Here is a 21,636-nt window from a genome sequence, read left to right as displayed (position 1 = left end):
TGGATGTAGAGTGTGAGGAAAGAGAGGGGTCAAGAATGATTTCGGATAGACCATGAGCTCCTCAAGGTCAGGAAATCTGCCTTATTTATCTCCACATCTTCAATACATAGGATTTGGAATCAGGTGAAACCTGATATCAAATCATGCCTTAGCACTTCCTGGATAAAAGACTATTTAACCTCTTTTGAATATCAGCTTCCTCATCTATAAATTGCAATTATAAATTGTGCAGCATTGTTGAGAACCTGGTATGTTGATGTTAAATACCAAATAAATATGTGCCATATAGATAACACAGGCCCTGCATTTAATTCTCCAACAGCTGAGGTCTTTTGCTCCCAACCGCCCCCCCACCCCCGCCCCATTTTCCTCACTTCTCTACTCCCAACGCTGTTCCCTAGAGTTCAGTAGCTTTCTTGCCTACTCCAGAGAAATTCTTTAGCTCCCTCTCTCCCTGAGGAAATTCCAAATGGTATAACTTAAACCTAAAGGAGTTCAACTCTTTAAATTACATTTCATCATAGTGTAAATTGTCTAGAATATGGTTTCTCAGACACTTCCTTAACACATTGTGGACCAGTAGTTTTACTGCTAGCTTTACCCAGTGGCCAGATAAGTTTCTATTGAACGAGTACGAAAAACATTTCACATAAATGTTAAAGGCACGCTTTAAAATTAAATACCTATTGCATTTTGAGATTATTTATTACATGTTTTTACAATCCATTATCTTTTTAAAGTATGATACTTTGTAAAACACTGTGTAATATGAAGTGAGAATTCTTGTGATCCGTCCGCAAAAATAATGATTACTAATTCTGTGGGGCAGAACCTCAAAATATGACTCCAAAGGCAGAAAAATAACACAAGTCACTTTGGGAGATGAAAAGAATCAGGAAACACTCCATTACATAATGTTCTGTGTGGTTCCTCAGAAACAAAGAAGCAAAACTACCATTATTCAACTTCAAACTTCATTTGATTTATCTTGTATCTCTTAATCTTGACTCCAAAGTTAATTTAAAAAACCAATACAAATAAGATCAAAATGAGAATGGTAAGTTTTGTTTAATTGTTCTACAAAGAAATCTTTGTGATATATCGCAGATACTATCTTCTACTACAATCCTGAGTGCCTGTTCCCACCATTCTCAGTAGCCTATTTTGAGCAGGTATTTTCTAATCTATACAAAACAAACAGGTTTAGCTTGATATATTTTCAATGGAGAATGAGGAAAATTATAAATGAGAGAGAGCATCAAGCAGCAAAGTAAACAATACATAAATCATTTTATTTGCTAAATAATTGAATTTTTTATAGCCAAGATACTCCCTTGGGGGAAGTGATAGTCTTGAACTTTCATCAAATTAGAAACTTTTTAAAAAATATATTGGCTATCTGCCTGTAATGAAAACAAAGTAAAAATACGCATATTTTACAAAAATTCTATTAGTCATTCAAAGTATTTCAATATGATTATTGCTAAAGTTTAGTTATTGCTCATTAATATTGCCATTTGGTAGTAAGAAAAACTTGTTCACTATTTTCAGAAGTGAGCATGAAAAATCAAGTGGGTTCAGGTTTACCTCTAATGCGAAACTGTGATGCCCTCGTTCTAAATAGATGAGTCCACGATTAACTAAGGTATTGAATGCCACATTTTTCCCAGCATCAAGAAGAAGCACGATTCCATAATCTATTAATGCCTAAAAATAAAAGAAGCACTTACAACCTAGATTCAGCCAAGGAAAAATGTGTTAATGCCCAAACTAGGAACCCATAGTTAGTATTTAATTTGACTTACAATTTATGGCCCTAAATAATCATTTGTTGGATGTAAAGGGGCCCCTTAACTACATATTTGACTGCTGCTGCATTTTAATATGCGGGGCTGAGTGTGGCTGCACTCCACGTGTCCTTGTGAAGCATCCTAAGCGTTTCCATTGTGTATGGATGGAAGAGGTATACCACACGCCTCCCCCATGCAGCAGTCCCCCACAGGACTGCCTACACCAAGCAGAGCACTGTTGTCATTGGAAATTTAAGTTCTTTTTAGTATTTGATTGTTTTTCTCACAGAAACCTAAGCTTTATGGAGGCAGAGCTTATCCTTATTTTTCACCATTACGAAGTCAGTAACTAGCACTGTGCCTGCACAGAGTAGGCAATCAATAATGACTGTTGAGATAATAAATCATGAGTCAATGTAAATGGGTCGTAATATAACAAAGAAGCCTGTTGGAAAATTACTTAGCTATATTAGGGTGTTTTTTTTTAAGACATTAATCTCAGTTGAGAATTAACTGAGAGAATTTTTCTCTATTACTTTTACCTTTTTATTTCATTCATTGAATAAACAATTTTTTACTGGTCATCGTTCTGCACCAGGTAACAGGACCATCCCAAATTTGAGTTGGAGCTGAATCTCTTACCTCATTTTTCTACTGAACATTTTGTCCAAAAGAGCCATATAATTTCATCAGAAAAGGTCCACAACTTACATGCCTATAGCACGTGCTAATTGAAAATGCAAATACATAGTACTTTGTGTTTGCTCAGTGGTGCTCTGGTATTTCATGATTAGGCACTCAAGTGTCTAAAAGAACTGTACAGTTATGTACATTGTGGCATAATTAATAACAAACATTGCCAGGGCTGTAAAAATAATTCATAATACTTACAAAAACAAAACTAAAATGTTAGCACTTTTGCTTTTATAGAATCACAGAATGTAAAACCTTTGAGACCTCAAGATCCACTAGACAGTTGAATATGTTACACAAGCAGAAACAAGAGCTATAAAATTAGTTTCATGAAGGTTAATGAGCAGGATTTGTAACATGCCTCTGCTGTTATTACTAGCTTTGTAGTCTCGGGTAAGTTTCTTAACACTAGCTTCAGTTTCCTCATCTGCAAAATTGGGATATTAATAATTCATCATATTGTTGCACAAATTAATTTTGATGATATATTGATAAAACGTTTAGCCCAGAGCCTCCCACACAATTAGCTCTAAGTAAGTGGTAACTGTTACTACTTTTATTAAGGTGATAAGAATCAGAATTCACCTGTTCTTAATTTTTATGAAACCGTATTTTAAGAGAATGTCTAAGTGCATTTTCTGCAGAAAGATACTTGGGTTTTCTCAGTGTAATGTTGGCAGCAATGCTGAAAAACGGGTGGAGGTAGACATGAAGGGAGGAGGTAGACAAAAAGGGAGGAGGTGACACTGTTAAATGGCATCCGTTCCACGTGCTGGAGGTCAAATGTTTTTACAAAGCCACCTACAGACTGTTAACCAGAAGCAAACAAACCTGTGAACAGCAGCACAGGTCTTTACTCCCTGTGTGACTTGGATGTGTTTCTAACCTCTCCCAACTTCCATTTCCTCATCTGTAAAATGAGTGTTCGGATGAAATGGGTTGGGTACATGGCAGCTCCAAAATAGCCAATATGATTTATTCTAGTAGTTAGGTCTCTATTTAGGTAGTTTTTTCATTTTCTTTATTCAGAGTGTGGGGCTCTGTTACTTATCAGAGATAACAAAAATGGGAGTTCCTGCCCCGACCCAGCCCATTGTTTGTGGCTTCAGAGTTACCCAGAAAAGGCAGGAATGGGGGTGGGGAGGAAGTCATCAAAGACACCTGCTGTGCAGGTTACTCTGATAAATGAGCCCTTAATTAGCCCTATAATCTTAACAACCCCTTTGTTTAAAATTATTCATTTGTCAATGGTTCTGGAGGAAACCTGACCTTCTGGTTACCAGGAATTCTACATCCTTTGAGAAACAATGTTTCTCAACTTCCCTTCCATAGCAAATAAATTTCAAAATCTCTAAATGTTTTAAACAGATTTGACTGCCCACGTTTCCAGGAGATTGGGGAGCATGTCCAACAGCAGGCATGTGACGTCATCTGTTAAAGGAACGCCTCATTGACCGTGGACCTGGATAGAAATAAGGAGGGGAGACAAGAGGACAACAGAGGAAGCGAAACAAGAGGAGGGGACATAGCACTAAGAAGACCACAGGCCAGCTGCTTCCCAGTGAGGAATCTTGACTGGAAAAAGACCAAGCAGACAAAGAAAGGAGGAAGAGGAGAAAAATTAGAAAATCTAAAAAATGGCTTGCACAGGTAGCTATACAGGACAAATAGAGAAAAAGGACTGCTGCAGCCATCAGCTAGGCCTGCAAAAAGCACAAGCAGTACTTGTCACTGGTCCCCATAACTGGAAACCATCACTCAAAACAGCTGCATCTGTGGTCTGGACACTGCAAAAAATATCTCAGCAAATTCTGAAGCAACAATATTGCTAACAATCACTGCTTAAAAATACTGCAAACGGTTTATCAGTAGAAACATTTAGCCTAATGAGAATTATGTAATGTATTTTAATTTATATATGTCTTTAAATGCTTTTGTAAACATTATAAAATCAATTTTTCGTGTGACATTGCTGAGATTGTATAAGACAATTTTGTGAGCACTAACAAAAATAATAATGTCCTTTGAAATGGTTCTTTGGATTCTCAAGTTGTGTGTGTGGGGGGGGGGGGGGTGGGAGTGTGGTGTGTGCATATTTCCACAAGAATTATTTTTCAAAATTACAACAGAGATAATAAAAAATATTTTACACGTGCTTTAAGTATGTTTACAAATACTTTAACATTTTGTTTACTAAAATGGTCATCTTACCATCTGAAGTTCACCTATCTTGGTGTAACACAATGCTCTGTTATAAAATGCTACATAACTGTTCTTGTCCATGTTGATAGCGGTAGTTAAATCTGTAATCGCTAGCTTATAAGTCTACAAAGGAAAAAAATAATTAGGTGAGAAGGGTTAGTCATAATGGACTGACATTTAATTGTAGAAGAAATTATTGATTCTATCAGACTTTTTGGAATACTCTGTGCAGCATCTGTGATATTAAGACAATCAAGCTCATCTTTCACCAAGTTAATTAAGAAAATCTCTTGGTAGGAATTATTATTATAGTTTCTGTTACTTGCAAATAAAATTAAATATATAAAGAATTTTAATTTAGATGATTATCTTATTGCCAGTGTTGAGAAAATTACACTTCTTATTGGTAAAAGAGAAGCAAGTCATGTTCCTCCAGCAAACATTCACCAGTGCTTGCTTGCTTCTGTCATTCATACTGTCAGATCCCATAACCGTCATGTTTTCTATTTACAGTCTCTTTTGCTTCCTCTTTGATGCTTCTCTGATACCTTGTGTCATCCATTTCTATAGATAGTAATTTTCATGGAATTAATACATGATACAAGGTCTTACCTTTGCTTTAAGGCATTATTTGCAAAATATTTCATATGAAATAGCTACAAAAAAGGTTCAGAAAAGTAGGAAAAATAAAGTATTCTATATCAGTGATGCTTCTCACACCTTTTGACCTACTAACTTCTGTTTAGGAATCAACTATGATTTCAAGCAATGACTGTGTTCTCAGTGTGTATACTAGTAACTGTATTGTATAGGTGACTTTAGTCTTCTTTATTCCCTCTTTGTATTTTCCAAATTCTTTACAATGAATAATATATTACTTTCTAAATAATGTGTTATTTAAAATGTAAATGTCAAAAAAAAAGCACACTATTTTGTAAGCCTTTTGATGTACTGCGGAAGTGTAAGGTGTCCCATGCACCTCTGCCCTTAACACTATGTTGATTCTTCTCTCACGGATTAAAAAGAGGAAGTGCATCCCTCCTGGCATCCAAGCATCACTCACTCTAAGATTTCTGTAAACAAGACAGGAAATCACCTACCCTGTTGTGGTATTTGAGAACGCCTCTGTAGATGTAAGCTCTCACACTCTGAGGATAAATTTTGATGGCCTCGTTACAATTCAAGATTGCTTTGGAGTATCTGCCTTTCAAACCATAGAAGGCTACTCGGTTTAAATATGCCTTTTCAGAGAAAGAGAAGAGGAAAACAGGAATGTGTGTTATAGTAAAAGCATTAATTACACCAAAAGATATGATAGTTTGGACAAATCTATACCACACGAAGATGTTATAAAATGTAGTATTTTTTTTCCAAACATACAGAATAATTGAAATAGTACAATGAACATCCATATACCTACCATCTAGATTAAATAATTATTAAAATACTAGAGGCCCAGTGCACGAAATTCGTGCACGGGGATGTGTGTCCCTCAGCCCAGCCTGCACCCTCTCCAATCTGGGACCCCTCGAGGGATGTCCTACTGGGATCGGGCCTAAACGGGCAGTCAGACATCCCTCTCACATCCCTCTCAACTGCTCGCCTGCCTGCCTTCCTGATTGCCCCTAACTGCTTCTGCCTGCCAGCCTGATCACCCCTAACCACTCCCCTGCCAGCCCAATTGCCCTTAACTGCCCTCCCCTGCCAGCCTGGTCACCCCCAACTGCTCTCCCCTGCAGGCCTGGGTCCCCCCCAACTGCCCTTCCCTGCAGGCCTGGTTGCCCCCAACTTCCCTCCTCTGCCGGCCTGGTCACCCCTAACTGCCCTCCCCTGCTGGCCCTCTTTTGGCAGCCATCTTGTGTCCACATGGGGGCAGCCATCTTGTGTGTTGGAGTGATGGTCAATTTGCATATTACTCTTTTATTAGATAGGATAGAGGCCTGGTGCATGGGTGGGGGCCAGCTGGTTTGCCCTGAAGGGTGTCCTGGATCAGGGTGGGGCTTCCCTTGGTGCATGGGGCGGCCTGGGTGAGGGGCCTGTGGTGGTTTTCAGGCCAGCCACGCCCCCCAGCGACCCAAGCAGAGGCCCTGGTATCTGGGATTTATTTATCTCCTATAATTGAAACTTTGTAGCCTGCAGCGGAGGCCAGGGCAGGCCAGGGCAGGCCAGGAAGTTTGGCTTCCTCCATCGCTGGGGAAACCCAAGCCTCCTGCTCCCTCCGTGGCCGCAGCCATCTTGGTTGGGTTAATTTGCATACTCGTTCCTGATTGGCTGGTGGGTGTGGCTTGTTGGTGTAGTGGATGTACGGTCAATTTGAATATTACTCTTTTATTATATAGGATTTGCAATATTTATTGTATCTACTTTTCCCTGAACTGTTAAAAAATATGTTGTAGACATTGTAACAATTCACCGCAGCTCTCCAGTATGCATCTCCTATGAAGAAGACATTTTTTTTTGTACAATCACACTACCATACTATATCTAAGAACATTAATAGTATTTCCCTAAAAACATCTGATATTTGGTCCATATTTATAATTTATAGACTTTTAAAATCAGGATCCAATAAAACTTCACCTATTAAATTTTGTTTTATCTCTTTAGTCTCTTAAAAGTAAGAAATAAATGCAATAGCAAAACAAGAAGTAAATAAAATTAATAACAGTATATAAAATTATAAATATTAATAGATACATTAAAATATTAACAATATTCATCTACATCACAATTTATAAAACACATATATAATATCCCTGTTGGAGATAATATTTTTAGTTCAAAGAGAAATACAGATACATGCATTATTAAAGCAATTATATGAAAAGTAGGTATAAGTAATCAATTGTTGCTAACTAATAACAATGACATATGAAGGATTTAATAATTTTAGCAAATCTATAACACACTCTCTAAATCACCAGAAGTGTTCATTTAAATACCTCATAATGTTTTGGATTGAGGGTAATTGCACGATTAAAATCCAGGATTGAGCTATCCTTGTGGAGTTTTATTTTACAAAGTCCTCGTTGATGGAAGCCTTCTGCAAAACTGGGATTTATTTTCACAGCTTTGGTAAAAAAATCAAAAGCCTAGAAGAGCATATTGTTACAAAGTAAATGGTTTAGTAAGCAGAATTTATTAATTTTAATGTTAATAAATTACAGTATATAGCTGTTGTTGAAAGTTTTCCATCTTTTCTGGTCATTTTAAATACATTTTTTCCAGTGAAACTTGTGGAGCAAACAAAAGTAATATTTATTAACCAGTCAGGTTTAGTATTATAATTTACTAGCCCCTTATTCCCAGATTAATGTTCACATAGTCCAAGTTGTTAGATTTCAATAATTTTGCATGTAAATTTAATCATTATCTTCATATTGTGTTCCTTCAAAGAAGTCACAACCAGCACACTTGTTTTCCAGGAGGGCCCAAACATTTCATAGCAGATGCATAGCTATGAAATTTCAGAATGATAGAACTCCAAAATTTTCCCCAACATTGTAGAGCAAAGTTAGTTTTAATGCTGGTTGAACAAAAGGGCTAAAAACATGGAAAAGATTTGTAATTAATCTTATACTTATTAGAATTTCTTAATAGAACAACTAATCAAGTGCAACTCTGTTTCAAGGTTTGAGATACAAGTTTTAGACACTGTCCACTCCTAAGAATATAAGGATAGGAATGGTGTGTGTGTGTGTGTGTGCGTGTGTGTGTGTGTGTGTGTGTGTGTAAAGATACAGTTGTGAAATATTCAACATTAGCCATTAGAAAATAACAATTCTTTTACATATTGGACAATTTTGAAATGGAGACTTCTGTAAAATAGCCAAATATTGGATAAGTATGTAAATATTGACTCAACTGGTTTTCAATGATATTCTGGCTGTCTAAATCACCAGTTTCAATCTTTGAATTTTTAGTCATCATTAAGAGAAATCAGTGTGCTAATCATTTTCCATTTATTCTACATTAGAATGAATTCCCTCAATTTAAAGTACTTAAATTTAATAGGTAAATTTATATTAATGTGATGAAATTATTTTGCTATAATAATTTCTTACAGTTAGATTGTGTTGGTGAAAAACATACATTAGTCTTTACAATACTATTGACAAATAAGCATCAAATAAAACAAACATGTTGGGTAAATAAAACAATGCAGTAGGTATTGTAGGATGCATATTGTCTTTAAAAAGCCACGCCTTATAAGAAGCGTTGGTCTACTGTATTGGTCACTTCCTGTAGAAGTAACCTTCAGAAATAGAACTAAATGCAATCATTCTTTAAAATCACAAGTAACCTAAGTTGCTAAATATACAAAATACCATTTGGAAGTTGCCTTCATCCATGTAACAAAGACCCAAGTTATACAGACAGTCCACTGACGCCTCTAAGGCATTTGGTCCTCTCTCAGAATGAGAACAGACATCCAACACCTTTTTAAACAGTCTCATAGCTTCCTACAGGGTAAAGAGAGAGAGGGCTGAGAATGTTTCTTTCTACTGTTTAGTTAACATGACAACCTTAAACGTTAAAAGGAATCCTGAGCACATAGCCCTACTCACATACAGATCTTGTCCATACACAGCGAGAAGACCATTGCCTGTCGGATCGCACATCCCATGAGGTGCCTATCCTAGAGCCAGTGCTTAAGCAGGCTATACACGAGGACTTTAGGAACTACACTTCCTAAATTCTAAAGATTATTTTCTTGTAGTCTTAAATTAAACTTAAAGTTGTAGACTAGTTTATGACCAATTTCCTGTAATTTTCCTGAAAGGAATACTAGGCAGCTTTTAGGCAGTAGAAAATCTCCAATGATAATATCTGATGTGGTTTTAATCAACCTTTGTTTTGTCCTGCTGTGCTGTTAATAGAGTTCCATTGACACCAGAAAATAAACTAACATCAAAAATCACCCATTTAAACTATTTAATCAAAATACTTGAAAGGCATTAATGAAAAAAAAATTTAATTTTCAGATAAAAATGCCTTTCAAAATTAGCTAATTGAAGTACATCTGTAGAGAACCAAAAAAAACCTGTGACCCTTTAGCCCATTTTCTTAATTCTATTACATTGCAAAAGAAATAGTGAGATTTAATTTGGATATGCTAAGTGTCCATTTTAAAAATTTAGCATTTTCTCCACATGTTTATATCCCACTGCAGCATCCATTTTTCCATCCCCAATCTTAGCACTTGACCTGGACATAAGAAAAATCATCACCTTAATTTCCCTCCTTTTAACTTTTCATGTACCTATTCCTTCCTCCATTTCCATCTTTTTCTCTCCTGTTTTCGAATGGTTTCCTTTCTTCATCTTTTCAGATCCCATCTGCCTGACCTGAGTACAACCTGTAATGTCCTTCCTCTTTTGGATCTCTGCCCCTTCACTGTCTCCATGAGTCCATAAAGTCTTCCTTCTCATTTAAATGTAAAAGAATACATCTTGACTTCCTCCTGCTTTCTCCTCTAGCTGAAGTCCAGCTCTCTCTCACTGCTCTGAAAAGTCTCTTCAATAGCTCTTATGGGCTTGCAGGTAAGGCATATTTATTTACATTCTGAAAACAGCACTACAGCTATTGTGTAGATAAACACTTGGAAGGGTACAACACTGTTGTTATAATTCAAGCAAAATAACACCTAAATCTGGGCATTGGGGGATAAATGGGGAAATTAGAAGGGAAGAAAGCATAGACGGCCTGCAGATGCAGCCCTGCAGCCAGAAGCTCACAGCTCAGCTGTGAACGTGCAGCCTGGCCAGGAAAGAGGAGAAAGCTGGTGGTAGCAGGCACTTCCTTCAGCAGGAGGAACAGAGAGCTGCGGAAAGGCACCCCAGCAGGGCGAACTTCAAACTTCAAGAAGCCAGAGAGAACAGTGTCCAAGCCATGCCCATGAGCAGTGAGAGTGAACAGTGATCACAGAGTGAACAGACTCCCAAAACTCACCTCCCATTGTCCTTGGAATTGGCTCCAGGAGGGAGAGGGTGGTGTGATTGGGGCAGGACCCATGGAGGTCAGGGGTGGGCAAAACAAACCCCACTCCCAAGAAGCATGTGGATACTGTCCTATGGAAGCCTCCAGGGCTCAAATCTGGGAGACCACAGATATAAAAATCTTGCAATTCAGTGCCATCTACTGGAATAGTAGAAAGACCTCTTTAGAGATAAATGCGAAAACAAAGGAGGACAGCAAATACCATGAAGAACCACAGTTATAACGATGACCAGAAAGAAAATAAAAAATCCCCAGAAAGCAGACTTGAACACATGGAATTATGTGACATAATTCCATAAGTGCAGATTTCAAGACTGCAGTTCTGAAAATACTCTAAGAGATGCAAGAAAATACTGACAGGCAATTCAGTGCACTCAGAAAACAAATCCATAAATAAAATGAGTATTTCGCCAAAGAAAATTAAACTTTAAAAAATACTCAATCAGAAATCCTGGAAATGAAGCAACTAAGGAGATTAAGAGTAAACTGTTGAGCCCTAGCCCGTTTGACTCAGTGGATAGAGCGTTGGCCTGTGGACTGAAGGGTCCCAGGTTCAATTCCGGCCAAGAGCACATGCCAGGGTTGCGGGCTCGATCCCCAGTAAGGGGCATGCAGGAGGCAGCCGATCAATCATTGATGTTTCTATCTCTCCCTCCCTCTCTGAAATAAATAAATAAATACATATTTTTTTTTAAAAAAGAGTAAACTGTTGAGCATAGAAAACAGAACCAAATAGTTAGAGGAAAGAACTAGTGATATTGAAGATAGGAATCAAGAAATTATGCAGAGGGAAAAAAGAGACTTGAGAATAAAGAAAAATGAAAGAGCTCTATGAGACCTGTCTGACTCCATCAGCAAAAGCAATATCAGAATTATAGACATTGTGGAGGAGGAAGAAAGGGAGCATGGAATGGAGAGTCTATTAAAACCAATAGTGGATGAGAGCTTCCCAACTCTATGGAAAGAACTAGGTCCTTGAATCCAAGAAGCAAACAGAATACCTAGTTACCTCAATCCAAAGAGGCCCTCTCCAAGGCACTTGATAATGAAGCTGTCAAAAATTAATGACAAAGAAAAAATTCACAAAGCAGCCAGGGTAAAAAAGGAAGTGACCTACAAAGGAAACCCCATCAGAATTTCATCCAACTTCTTAGCAGAAACTCTACAAGCCAGAAGAGAATAGAAGCAAATATTCAAACATCTGAAAGAGAGAAATTACCAGCTATAAATACTACATCCAGCAAAATTAACCTTTAAATATGAAGGAGAAATAAAGATGTCCCCAGACATACAGAAGCTGATGCATTTTATCACTAAAAAACCTCCATTGCAGGAAATATTTAAGAGAGTTATTCTATCTGAAACTAAGAACATAGGTCACAACACTACAAGGAAAATCACAAAAAAACTTACAGCATAAACAGAGATAATTTGTGACAACAAAAACATACAAGATGCACTCAAAAGGGAAAAAAACTACAGTATATGAAACTTTATTTCTTATAAACCTAAAGTCAACCCTACACAAAAGTCCCTAAACCAGGACATATTGCTTAAAAAAAAGAGAAAACAAAAGAAAGATGCATGGAATACCACCAAACAGAAACAAAAGACATAAACATAAAGGAAAAGAACCAATGCAAGCACAGAGCTACAGAAAACAAAAGATAAAATGGTGATAGGACAGTGGTCGGCAAACTCATTAGTCAACAGAGTGGCAAATTGCGGCTCACGAGCCACGACCACTGCAATAGGAAATCCTCATCTATACTAATAAAAGCCTAGGTGGCCCTCGCGCAACACCTCACGTCATCACAAGATGGCCGCCCCCATGTTGTCACAAGATGGCCGCCACAAGATGGCCAGCAGGGGAGAGCAGTTGTGGGTGATTGGGCCGGCAGGGGAGGGCAGTTGGGGGCCATTGGGCCATCAGGGGAGGTCAGTTGGGGGCCATAGGGCCAGCAGAGGAGGGCAATTGGGAGCAATCGGGCTGGCAGGGGAGCAGTTAGGCATCAATCAGGCCGGCAGGGGAGCGGTTAGGGGGCAATCAGGCTGGCAGGCAGAAGCGGTTAGGAGCAATCAGGCAGGCAGGCAGGCAAGCAGTTAGGAGCCAGCGATCCCAGATTGTGAGAGGGATGTCCAAAACCAGCAGTCAGACATCCCCCAAGGAGTCCCAGATTGGAGAGGGTGCAGGCTGGGCTGAGGGACACCCCCCCCCAATGCACAAATTTCATGCACCGGGCCTCTAGTACATCAATAATTACCCCTAAATGTAAGTGGTCTGAATTCACCAATAAAGAGACACAGAGTTGCAGAGTGGATTTAGAAACAAAACCCAACCATATGCTGCCTACAAAAGATACATTTAAGCAGCAAAGACAAAGATAGATTTAAAGGAAAAGGCTGGAAAATAATTCTCCAAGCAAATAACATCCACAAAAAAGCAGATGCAGCCATACTTATATCTGACAAAATAGATCTCAAGATAACAAAGATAACAAGAGACAAATATGGACAATTTATAATGACAAAGGGGACACTACATCAAGAAAACATAACACTTCCTAACATATATGCACCCAACCAGGGAGCACCAATATATATAATATAACTACTCACAGAAATAAAGGGAGAAACAGATCAAAACATAATCATAGTTGGGGACCTTAATACTCCATTGACAGCTCTAAACAGATCAACCAAACAAAAAAACCTATAAAGAAATATTGGCCTTAAATGACACACTAGAGTCCAAATGGACAAAATTGACATTTACAGAACACTACATCCCAGAACATTAGATTATACATTCTTCTCCACTGCACATGGAACATCTCAAGGACAGACCATATGTTGGGTCACAGAACTAACAACAAATTCAAAGATTGAAATTATACCAAGCATATTTTCTGACCACAATGCATTGAAATTACAAATCAACTGCAAAAAGGAAGTAAAGAACCCCACAAATATGTGGAGATTGAACAACATACTACTAAAAAATGACTGGATCAAAGAAGAAATAAAAGATGAGATCAAGAGATATATAGAGACAAATGAGAATGACAACATAACATATCAAAACCCCTGGGATGCAGCTAAAGAAGTAATAAGAGGGAAATTTATATCATCGCAGGCCTATCTCAAGAAGCAAGAGAAATCCCAAGTAAACAGCTAAACATCACATCTTAAAGTAAGTACTAGAAAAAGGAGAACAAAAGCAACCCAAAGTCTGCAGAAGAAAGGAAATAATAAAAATTAGAGCAGAATTAAATGAAATAGAGAACAAAAAGACTATACCAAAAATATCAATATAACAAAGAGCTGGTTCTTTGAAAAGATTAATAAAATTGACAAGCCCCTGGCCAGATTCACTAAGGGAAAAAGGGAAAAGATCCATTTAAACAAAATCAGAAATGAGAGAGAAGTCACTATAGACATCACAATATAAAAAGGATCATACTAGAATATTATGAAAGACTTCATGCCATCAAATTCAATAACCTAAAAGAAATGGATGCTCCTAAAAATATATGACCTTCCTAGACTAAATCATGAAGAATGGAAAAATCTAAATAGACCAATCAGCAGTGAAAAAATTGAAACAACCATAAAAAACCTCCCAAAAAAACAAAAGTCCAGGACCAGATGGCTTCACCAGTGAATTCTACAAAATGTTCAAAGAAAAATTAAAATCTATCCTTTTCAAACTCTTCCAAAAAAAAAAAAATGAGGAAAAGGCAATACTTCCTAACACATTTTACGAGACCAATAGAACCCTGATACCAACACCTGGCAAAGATAACACAAAAAAGTAAAACTACAGACCAATATCTCTTTTGAATACAGATGCAAAAATCCTAAACAAAATAGCAGCAACTCAAATACAACAGTACATCCAAAAAATAATATATCACAGGCAAGTGGGACTCATTTCAGGGGCACAAAGATGGTTCAACATTTGCACATCAATCAACATAATACACACTAACCAAAGAAAGGATAAAAATCTTATTATCTTATCAATAAGTGCAGAAAAAACATTTGATAAGATACAACATCCATTTATGATTAAAACACTCAATAAAATAGGAATAGAAGGAAAGTGCCTCAACATAATAAAGGTCATATATGATAAACCCTCAGCTAATATCATACTCAATGGCGAAAACTGAAAGCTTTTCCCCTAAGATCAGGAACAAGACAAGGATGTCTGTTCTCACCACACTTATTCAACATAGCGCTGGAAATCCTAGCCAGAGCAATAAGGCAAGAGAAAAAAATAAAGGCATTCAAATAGGGAAGGAAGAAGTCAAGCTGTCACTTTTTGTGGGTGATTCTGTATATAGAAAACCCTAAAGACTCCAGGAAAAACTATTAGAAACAATAAACAAATACAGTCAAGTTGCAGGATACAAAATCAATGTGCAAAAATCCATTGCCTTCCTGCATTCTAACAACAAAACTTCAGAAAAAGAAATTTTAAAAAAAATTTGTTTTGAAATTGTAACCAAAAGAACAAAACACATAAAAATAAACTTAACAAAGAATGTGAAAGACTTATATACTAAAAATTATAAAGCATTATTAAAAGAGATTGAAAAAGATACAACAAAATAGAAAAATATTCTGTATTCATGGATTGTGAGAATCAACATAGTTAAAATGGCCATATTACCAAAGCAATATACAGATTTAATGCAATCCCCATCAAAATACCAATGCCATTTTTGAAAGAAATAGAACAAGAAATCATCAGATTTCTATGGAACCACAGAAGACCCTGAATAGCCAAAATAATCCTGAGAAAAAAGAACAAAGTTGGAGGTATCACACTACCTGACTTCAAATTATACTACAGAGCTATGATAATCAAAACATCATGGTATTGTCAGAAAAACAGATACACAGATCAGTGCAAGAGAATAGGGAGCCCAGCTATAAAATCACATGTATATGGACAGATAATTTTTGACAAAGGACCCAGAAACACTTAATGGGGTAAAGAAAGTCTCTTCAATAAATGGTGCTGGGAAAATGGGAAAGTCACATGCAAACAAATGAAACTGGATGACAGTTTGTCCCCATGTATGAAAATCTATTCAAAATGGATCAGAGACCTATGTATAAGACTAAAAACAGTAAGTTACATAGAAGAAAATATAGGTACCAAACTTATGGACTTGGGTCATAGAGAACATTTTATGAACTTGACCTCAAAGGCAAGGGAAGTAACATAAAAAAATAAATGAATGGGATTATATCAAACTAAAAAGATTCTGCACAGCAAGAGAAACTGACAAAGAGGCAGACAACCAGATGGGAGTTGATATCTGCAAACAGTAGCTATGACAAAGGTTTAATTTCCAAAATATATAAAGAACTCATAAAACTCAACACCAAACAAACAAACAATCCAATCAAAAAGTGGGCAGAGAACATGAAAATACACCTCTCTTAAGACCTATGAACAGCCAATAGATATATGAAAAGATATTCAACCTCACTGGCAATCAGGGAAATGCAAATCAAAACTACAATAGCATACCACCTCCCACCTGTTAGAGTGGCCATTATCAACAAGACAAGCAATAACAAGTGTTGGAGAGGTTGTGGGAAAAAGGAAACACTCATTCACTGCTGGTGGGAATGTAGACTAGTACAACCACTATGGAAAGCAGTCTGACGATTCCTCAAAAAATTAAGAATAGAGCTACCGTATGACCCAGCAATCCCACCCTTGGGTATATATTTGAAAAAGTCAAAATCATGTATTCGCAAAGATATATGCACCCCTATGTTCATTGCAGCATTATTCATGGTGGCCGAGACATGGAAACAATCAAAGTGTCCCACGATAGAGGACTGGATAAAGAAGGTATGGTTCATATACACAATGGAATACTACTCAGCCATAAGAAAGGTTGAAATAGCACCATTTGAAACAACATGGATGGACCTTGAGAACATTATACTAAATTAAATAAGTCACTCAGAAAAAGCTAAGAACCATATAATTCCATTTATATGTGGGATATAAAACTGAAACTTATGAACACAAACAGCAGTGTGGTGGTTGTCAGAGGGAAAGGGTAGGTAATGAAAGGGTCCTAATATAAGGTGACAGAAGATTTGACTTTGGGTGGTGGGCACACAGTGCAGTATACCAATCTTATAACATAGATACCCACACATGAAACCTATATGTTCATGTTGACCAATGTCACTTCAATCAATGTAATAAATAAAATAAAAGTAAATAAAATAAATATGTTCTGACTAGAGTAATGACCATAAAAATCAAAAACCAAGAGAGGAAGTAGAGTTGAGAGATATTTAGAATATATACTGAGTGGCCAGATTATTATGCATTCATATATATATATATATATATATATATATATATATATATGAGGCCCGGTGCATGAATTCGTGCATGGGTGGGGTCCGGCCAGCCTGGCCACGGGGAGGGGACATAGACAGCTGGCCGGCCTGCCTGCTGGTTGAACTCCTGGTGGAGGGGACAATTTGCATATTAGCCTTTTATTATATAGGATATACACTGAGTGGCCAGATTATTATGCGTTCAGAGATCATCATAATCTGGCCACTCAGTGTAGAACCAAGAGAACATCACTATTGATAGCACAGAGGGCAATCAAAGGTGACCCAAGTTTTCTAGCAGAGCAATGAGGGCATGAGGGGAGATTAAAGTTAATATCGTAGCATTCCTGAAAGGAATCAATATCATAAAGTGTCAAATCTCCCTAAAATATTCTAGAGATTCAATAAAATTTCATCAGAATTCCAAAGGAATTTTTAATGGATCTTGACAAGCTGAATTTAAAATGTATATGAAGGAGTAAAGGCCCAAGAATAACCAGAAATTTCCTGGAAAATACTTTGTAGGCACCTGTTCTACCAGATATCAAGAATTACAATAAAGCTATAGTAATTAAGACATCATACTCTTGGGCCAGTAATTGAAAAATTGACCAAAGGAACAAAATAGAGATAGAGATATCAAAATCAGACCTATGAGTATATAAAAACATAATATGATAGATGTTGTACTTTGGATCTCTGGGTTAAGAAGAACATTTCAATAAATGATACTGGTACATAAATATCTACATGGTAAAATTGAAATTTTATCCTGTCTCATACTCAAAATATGTATTTAAGGTAAAGTCTTAAATGGAAAAAGTAAAACTTATAAACTTATAGAAGAAAATATAGGGCTATCTTTATGACCTTGGAGTAGGGAAGAAATTCCTAAACAAATTTTTTAAAGTCATGACAATAAAATAAAACATAGATATATTCAATCACATTAAAATTAAGAACTTCTTTTCGCCAAAAGGCAGAACAAAATAAATAAATATATAAATAAATAAATAAATGCCACAAATTGCAAGAAGATATGCATCAAACATATAGCCAACCAAGAATTAATAACAGAATTTAGTTTTTAAATGCCTAAAATTGATAGGAAAAAGACAAAAATTGTGTATAGGAAATTGATAGACTAGGAAATATAAATGCCTAATAAACATATATAAAGAAGTTCAATCTGTGTTCAAACTGAGGAATGTGAATTAAGACCACAAGGAGTGGTCTTTCTCCTCCAAATTAACAAAAATAAAACTTGACAACACCAATTATTGTAGAAGATGCGGATTAGCAGGACGTTCATACTGCAGGTGGGAGAATAAATTGATACAACCCTATGGAACAATGTATCATTAGCTTGAAAGTTAGGCATTCACATTCTCTACACACCAACAATTCTACTCCTGGAAAACGACTCCATGTGTTTAACAGAAGACAGGAAAAAGAATATTTTTAGTAACCCTACTTTGTTGTTGTTGTTAATCCTCACCAACGATATTTTTCTATTGATTTTTATAGAGAGTGCAAGGGAGGAGGAGAGACAGAAACATTTACATGAGAGACACAACTATTGGTTGCCTCCTGCAGTTGCCCCAACCAGGGCCCTGTAAGAGCTGGCAACCAGGTATATGTGCCCTTGACTGGAATCAAACCGGGACCTTCAGTCCTCGGGCATATGCTCTATCCACTGAGCAAAATTGACTAGGGCAGCCCTACTCTTAAGAGGAGAAAAAATAATAAAAGGAAACAACCTAAATGTTAATTAAAAAAAGAATCCTATATAATAAAAAGGCTAATATGCAAATCGACCGAACGGAGGAACGACTGGTCGCTATGACGTGTACTGACTACCAGGGGACAGACGCTCAATGCAGGAGCTGCCCCCTGGTGGTCAGTGTGCTCCCATAGGGGGAGCGCCACTCAGCCAGAAGCCCTGAGCTGGGTTCACGGCTGGCGAGCGCAGTGACGGTGGCGGGAGCCGCTCCCACCTCCACAGTAGCCCTAAGGATGTCCGACTGACAGCTTAGGTCTGTCAGTAGGACATCCCCCGAAGGCTCCCGGACTGTCAATAAATAAATGATATAATATAGTTTTATAAAAAGATATGCAAGCAGTCATTCTAAGCAAAATATTAAAATTCCACTAGTAGACTTAGTAAGCATTACTCAGGACTTTGTACCTTGTTTCTCTTGGCCTTCATTTGGGTTTTTGCTAATAGAATAATCATGTTGATCTCAGGCCTATTCAAAGTGGCCCCATCCAACACCTGAATGGCCTTCTCATGGTTTTCACAAAATGAATAAATGAGTGCTTGCTGTATAGGATTCAACTCAATGAGACCTAAAATAAAAGGAAAGTTTATCAATACCTTGGCCAAGTATCTAGGATTTAGAATACATGTAATATTTTGATCAGTGATCTATCTTTTAATGTGAATTAACAAATCAATATGATACTAAAATCTATTTACCATCAACCAACAGTAAGACATTCCAACACAAACAAAAAAAATAAAAGTGTAAGCCTGGTATTTCCTATAATAGCCTCTCTCACAAAATTCACTGTTTTGAAGCATTTTACTAATTGATTATGTGCAAATGAAATGGAACTTTAAAGTTTCAAAAGTCTAACTTAGATTTTCAAGTGAACCCTTCAAGCTATCTATGCATAGCTTTTGCAAATACCATAAAATTTTTAAGTTGAGGCAGTTATAATTTTGCATTAATTATATTTACCTTTGTTCATTTCTGCTACTTGGTAAATAGTGAACTTTGCAAGATCATAATATTTCATCCTAAGAAGATATTGTCCTCTGGAAGAAATAATGCCTTTTTAATTCTAAGCTTAAAGAATTTTTCCACAACAAAGTTTCTTATAACCAGTTACTTGTAATTTTATAATTATAATACATATATGTATACTTACATATGTATGATAAAAACAATGTAAAATTATAAACATTTTATATTGTCTAAATTAACCAATTAGCTTGGAGATGTGATGAGAAAACAATTTAGGAAATATGAAGCTGAAAGAAGAAAAACCTCAAATCTTTTTGCAATTACTGTATTTAAAATGTTAAACTCTGTTGCTAAGAAATTAATAAAAAAATAAACACAGTTCAAGGTACATAAAAGTGGGAAAGTATTACATAAATTGTTAAAATGTGGTCCAAGGGTTTAAAAACAAAGCAAGCCCTTATCAGAAAACATTGTTCTAGTGTCCATTTTCCCGTATCTATACGTCCATTTCCCGAGTTAGAGACAATAACATTTTTTTTTAGTGATAACTCATAATGTTCAATGAGTCTCTTTATAGAAAACTATGGCATTTGAAATACAATTTAATGTGTCACTTTTTTTCCCCCACTGAATTAGCTGGGGTTCACATTTGGTACCTCTGTGAACATAATCAAATACACTTAGTGGCCAGATTATGATGATCTCTGAACGCATAATAATCTGGCCACTCAGTGTGTGTGTGTGTGTATATGTGTGTGTGTGTATGTATATGTGTGTGTGTGTGTGTGTGTGTGTGTGTGTGTGTATATATATATATATATATATATATATGTATATATATATATGAGGCCTGATGCATGAATTCGTGCATGGGTGGAGTCCAGGGGGAGGAGACATGGGCAGTTGGTCGGCCTGCCTGCTGGTCAAACTCCTGGTTGAGGGGACAATTTGCATATTAGCCTTTTATTATATAGGATATACAATGAGTGGCCAGATTATTATGGGTTCGGAGATCATAATAATCTGGCCACTCAGTGTAATTGTTCAAAATATTATCTTACTTTCATGAGCCCTGTGATAATTACATAACCAGTAATGTCGAGAGGCCTGAAATAATTTAAAACATGAAACAGTTGTGTTTTGATGCAAGGACAGAGCAAAGGGAAAGATCTGGTTATCTTATATTATAAATTTTCTTCAAGCTTAACAAAACCAATAACTATATCTGACTTGGTGGTTGGGTCTTGGCCACCGCTGAAAGATTAAATGTAAAAGGAGGTCCCTGGAAGGATCAAGAGAGGACTTGAAGAATTTGATTTCTATGCCGATACCTTATTATATATAACTCGATTCGATTTGGCTGAAGGTGGATAGCACGAGATATCTCTCTTACTGCCTTTTGCAATTTATGCACCTGTTGATTAATAAACAGAAACTTAGCTCATAATAACACTCCTTTCTGGTGTTTATTCCCTGCCATTCTTCAATGCAGAAGTTTTGCAGAAACATTTCCTAATACATGTTTTTCTTAAGAATTACCATAGCAGCCCTGACCGGTTTGGCTCAGTGGATAGAGCGTCGGCCTGCGGACTGAGGGGTCCCAGGTTCGATTCCGGTCAGGGGCATGTACCTTGGTTGCGGGCACATCCCCAGTGGGAGGTGTGCAGGAGGCAGCTGACCGATGTTTCTCTCCCATCAATGTTTCTAACTCTCTATCCCTCTCCCTTCCTCTCTGCAAAAAATCAATAAAAATATATTAAAAAAAAAAAAAAGAATTACCATAGCAGCCCAGCCAGTGTGGCTCAGTGGTTGAGCAT

General features: G+C 36.9%; 1 protein-coding gene across 1 annotated transcript in view; it reads right to left on the bottom strand.

The window, feature by feature from the left end:
- TTC6 (tetratricopeptide repeat domain 6) overlaps positions 1–21,636 on the bottom strand; it is a gene marked incomplete at its 5' end in the record, with an annotated part of 255,488 nt that overhangs the window by 24,076 nt on the left and 209,776 nt on the right. Inside the window, 8 exons of the mRNA XM_080653529.1 lie at positions 1,588–1,707; positions 4,695–4,808; positions 5,786–5,926; positions 7,628–7,777; positions 9,014–9,148; positions 19,258–19,418; positions 19,814–19,890; positions 21,151–21,233. Of these exons, the coding sequence (XP_080509655.1) occupies positions 1,588–1,707; positions 4,695–4,808; positions 5,786–5,926; positions 7,628–7,777; positions 9,014–9,148; positions 19,258–19,418; positions 19,814–19,890; positions 21,151–21,233 (981 nt within the window). The remainder of the gene's footprint in view (positions 1–1,587; positions 1,708–4,694; positions 4,809–5,785; positions 5,927–7,627; positions 7,778–9,013; positions 9,149–19,257; positions 19,419–19,813; positions 19,891–21,150; positions 21,234–21,636) is intronic.

Source organism: Plecotus auritus, assembly GCF_963455305.1.
Source record: "Plecotus auritus genome assembly, chromosome: 1".
Classification (NCBI taxonomy): Eukaryota; Metazoa; Chordata; class Mammalia; order Chiroptera; family Vespertilionidae; genus Plecotus; species Plecotus auritus.
This window is presented reverse-complemented; position numbering and strand designations above follow the sequence as displayed.